The sequence below is a fragment of the Rana temporaria genome, chromosome 4 (genome assembly GCF_905171775.1).
Source record: "Rana temporaria chromosome 4, aRanTem1.1, whole genome shotgun sequence".
NCBI classification, from domain to species: Eukaryota; Metazoa; Chordata; class Amphibia; order Anura; family Ranidae; genus Rana; species Rana temporaria.
The window spans coordinates 149,831,354-149,835,552 of NC_053492.1; the positions used below are offsets into that span (position 1 = coordinate 149,831,354).

Below are 4,199 nucleotides of genomic sequence, written 5' to 3' on the forward strand. Positions count from 1 at the left end.
ATTGTTTACCCCCCTTTTTTTTTATATTGGAATATCATTTGATTCAACATTATGCGCTGTATAAGAATGCATCCTACCCTACTTATTTTTAGTGCATGCCAACGCAGTGCACTAAAACAATAGAACATAAGGCACGTTGCCATGTCTATGCTTTGGGCAGCAATACCCAATATATATGATGTGAATGGGCCCCTAACTGTCACAAATCTGCAAACTTATTAAAAACTAATATAGTATGTGCCTACCCCAAGTGTATGTCATTTCAGGGCATACAACACAGGAAAAGCAAAGTCACGCTGAGAATTGACCCCTAATATTTGATATAAAAGGTTATCATCGTCTTCAGCAATGCATCCGTCATCACGCTCACAGCCGGCAGCGCTGCACGTCGCACTATACCAGCCTGCCAATGTGTCATGAGAACCCCACCACATCACCCCGCCCCAAGTCAAAGAAAACACTTCAGGTTATGTCACAATGAAATTTTGTATTCAACATAGTTTAAAACATAAAAGACAAGCTTGTGCCAGCATGTCCCAAGAAAAATCAAATTACACGTATTCATGGTCTTGTGGTACATCACATTTTCATTTTAAAATCTCAGGGCTGCTTCGCAATGTTAAAACCACTGCTTGCAACGTGACAAAGGAAAGAAAAACTAAAAACCTTGTAAAATAAGATCCGCACCCTTTCTGTGTCAGTATGTGCGTTCAGTATGGCACAGAAATGGTTAACCAACTAAAATCAACCCCCCCCCCCCTCTCCATCCCACCCCCTCAAAAAAAAGAAAAAAAAAATGTGCAAGACATGGAAACTACATTTACAGGCTCAGAAACGGGTTCCAGGGACAATAGATCCTTTTGTCCACACTTGTTCAGTGTGATTACCGAGAGGAAACTGTTAAGTGGTTTGCAGAATAGGAGATAATGGGATTGTGTGGAGATTTTCACAGGTTGGCACCGGCTGGAACAGCTGAATTTTGAAGGCACTCTAAGAACGTTGGGTGCTGGTGACCCCGGTAAGCAGAAGTCATTTCACTGTACTTTAAATAGAAGCTGGGCATCAAAAAAAAAAAAAAAAAAAAAAAAACAGTTCTAGCCAGCTCACAGGACAAAAGAACGTATGTAACAATTTTCACAGCTGATAAAAAAATACTAACAGTCTTCCCAAATTCCCATTTTATACAGCAGGTAAACAAAATAGATTTCCCCTCTCTCTCTCTCACACACACCAGCAGCAAGGGTGCCAACGCCGGCAACCCCCCACTGCGTTGGCATCGTTTGTTTCAGTTGAAGATGTGCAATACTTATGAATGGATACTTTGTAACAATAATCCCACTTTGCATAGAAAAGGAGAGTCATCGGCTAAACAGTCTAGGGTGACCCCGATCTGATGGGGGGGGGGGTCACTCTCCTCTCACCCTCCTGGTGCCACCTTCTCCGTCAGGGCATGGTGTAGCCCAACAACACCCCTTCAGACCCTGATGACCACAAGTTGGAAAGTTGCTTGTGAATACATGACCGCATTTCAGCCAGGGGCGGACATACCATTTGTGCAGACTGTTGAACTGCCCTTGGGGGCCCATTTATACGAGATGTTAGACCAAGCAGGCCCCCTCCCCCCCGGGACCCCTCCTGTTTTCATCAAGTCCTGGACAGCTCACGTCTATCTTTCAATCCATGCAGTTAAGTGTTTCTACTTAACCAGGGGCCTAAAAACTGGTGACCGCTGACATGATGGGCCCAAAAACAAGTGGTCCAGGGGTGACTGTTGCCGTTCGCTGAACAGAAGTCCCAAAAACTGGTGGCCACCAGAAGCAGAATAGGTGACTGCTGTTAATAGTTAAAGGGGGCCACCACAACCTGTAGTTGAATAGGGGGAGGGTCCAAAAACTGGTGGCCCAGGGTGCCCACCACAAGTGGTTAGATACAGAGCCCAAAAATTGTTGGCCCAAGGTAACTGCTGCCATTATTTGAACAAAAGTCCCAAAAACTGGTGGCCCAGGTTGATCGATGCTAGTAGTTGAACAAGGGGACCCAAAACTGGTGGCCCAGGTTGATCGATGCTAGTAGTTGAACAAGGGGACCCAAAACTGGTGGCCCAATGTGACCTCTGTCAGTAGCTGAATGGAAGTTCACAAAATTAGTGGCCCACGGTGACTGTTGCCCGTAATTAAAAAAGGGGGCCCAAAACTGGTGACCTGGTTTGATCACTGCTAGTAGTTGAACAAGGGCGCCCAAAGCTGATGGTCCATTGTGACCGCTGCCAGTGGTTGAACGGAAATCCCAAACACTGGTGGCACAAGGTAACTCCTGCCAGTAATTTACCAGGGGGTCCCAAAGGGCTGACGGCTTGAGTTGAACGGGTGGCCCTGGATGACCTCCGCCGAAACCAGAACAACACACCCTGTTGTTTTCGGAGTCGTTGGATGCAAAGTTGGTTGCAATCATGTTACAAGTAAAAAGAGGAGATAGTGCATTGTAAAGTGGGGCGAAAAGGGAAGGGGGGTCGAACCTCAGAGGATGACACAAGAGGAGCAGCACTGGTTGTCTCCATTGGGTTGGGAAGAATAGTTCATCTGGCGAACAATCTCGGCGAAGAGCTCGTCCACAGAAGCTTTGTTTTTGGCTGAAGTTTCCAGGAAGGGACAGTTCCAGTCATCGGCCAGGGCTTTCCCTTCCCCATAGGACACTTCCCTTTCCCCTTCCAAGTCCACCTTGTTGCCCACCAGGAGCATGGGCACCTTCTCGTAGCGCTTGACCCGGATGATCTGGTCCCTCATGGGTTTGATGTCCTGGAAGCTCTGCTGGTTGACCAGGCTGTAGACCAGGATGAAGCCCTGCCCGTTCTTGATGTACAGATCCCGCATAGAGGCGAACTGCTCGGTGCCCGCCGTATCCAGGATCTCCAGCACCGACGGTGACGAGTCCACCTCGATCTCCTTCCGGTAGAAGTCCTCGATGGTCGGGTCGTACTTCTCGATGAACGAGCCGGTCACAAACTGGACGGTGAGCGCCGATTTGCCCACCCCGCCGGAGCCCAGCACTACTACTTTGTATTCTCTCATGGTGGCCGGGGAGGGAGGGGGGGAAGGCAGGAAGGAAGGAAGGCTCAGCGGCTTTCACTTCATCGGCGATGTGCTGTACTAGCCCTGCCGCTCTCCGGCGCTGCCCGTCTCTCCATTCCTTTCTAAGGCAGCGGCTCTAGTTATCTTCAATTACACTCAATGCATTCTGCAACTGCTCGCCTGCTATTGGCTGCCCGGGCTGTCAGCCGCGATTGGCCCGCCAAGGCCAGGCTGTGATTGGTTGTGACGTTTAGCCGCAGAGAAAGTCTTTTCATTAGTCAGATGTGAGTCATTGGCCATTGGCTGATCATGTGGAGCCGGGGCTTGGTGTGTGTGTGTGCTGCATTCTTCCTGTAATCATTGTGTGCACACAGGGCTTGTTCTACACACCACACCCCATCTTCCCTCTCATACAGTGTCCCCAAAAAGTCTACCCATTACCAGGGCAATGCTGACATTTCTCACATACATGTTATAAGCCCTACACTACAGCGCACTTTCACCCCCTTCCTGCAATTTTCAGCACTTTGAATGACAATTGCGCGGTCATGTGACACTACCCAAACCACACTTTTTTTTATCATTTTTTGAGCTTTATTTTGGTGATATTTAAAGCGGAGGTCAGCCAAATTTTTATATATATATTTTTTTAAGTCAGCAGCTACAAAAACTGCAGCTACTGACTTATTATTATTATTATACAGGATTTATATAGCGCCAACAGTTTAAGGACACTTTCCTGTCCAGGGCGCCTGCGATGTTGGCACCCGAGGCCGACCCGCCCCCCGGTTCTCGAATCGCCATCTTCGGTAAGGCTGCATTCGCACCTGAGCGTCATTTGTTCGGTCGTTTTTTTCCGGCGTTTTTTTCCGGCGTTTTGTTGCGCGTATTCATGCTTGTTTGCATACAGCGTCGTGCGACGTTTTTGTACTTCAACGTTTTTTATTTGAGCAAATAGGAAAAATTATCATCTTTTCATCACTTGTTGCTATGTTGGTAGATATTTTTAATCTTCTGCCTGGGTGAAAAGTTCTATTGATTAAAGCGACGAAACGCCCGTAGCAAACGCTCGTTATCGCGATAGTCGCTTGAATCAAGCGTTTCCATTACTTTCTATGGGAAATGGAAACG

General features: G+C 47.7%; 1 protein-coding gene across 1 annotated transcript; it reads right to left on the minus strand.

Annotated features, from left to right (window-relative positions):
- Positions 1-467: 467 nt before the first annotated feature.
- On the minus strand, positions 468-3,205 carry RAP2B (RAP2B, member of RAS oncogene family). The gene has a single exon (XM_040349187.1). The coding sequence runs from the start codon at positions 3,066-3,068 to the stop codon at positions 2,517-2,519; it is 552 nt and encodes a 183-aa protein (XP_040205121.1). The 5' UTR covers positions 3,069-3,205; the 3' UTR covers positions 468-2,516.
- Positions 3,206-4,199: the final 994 nt, after the last annotated feature.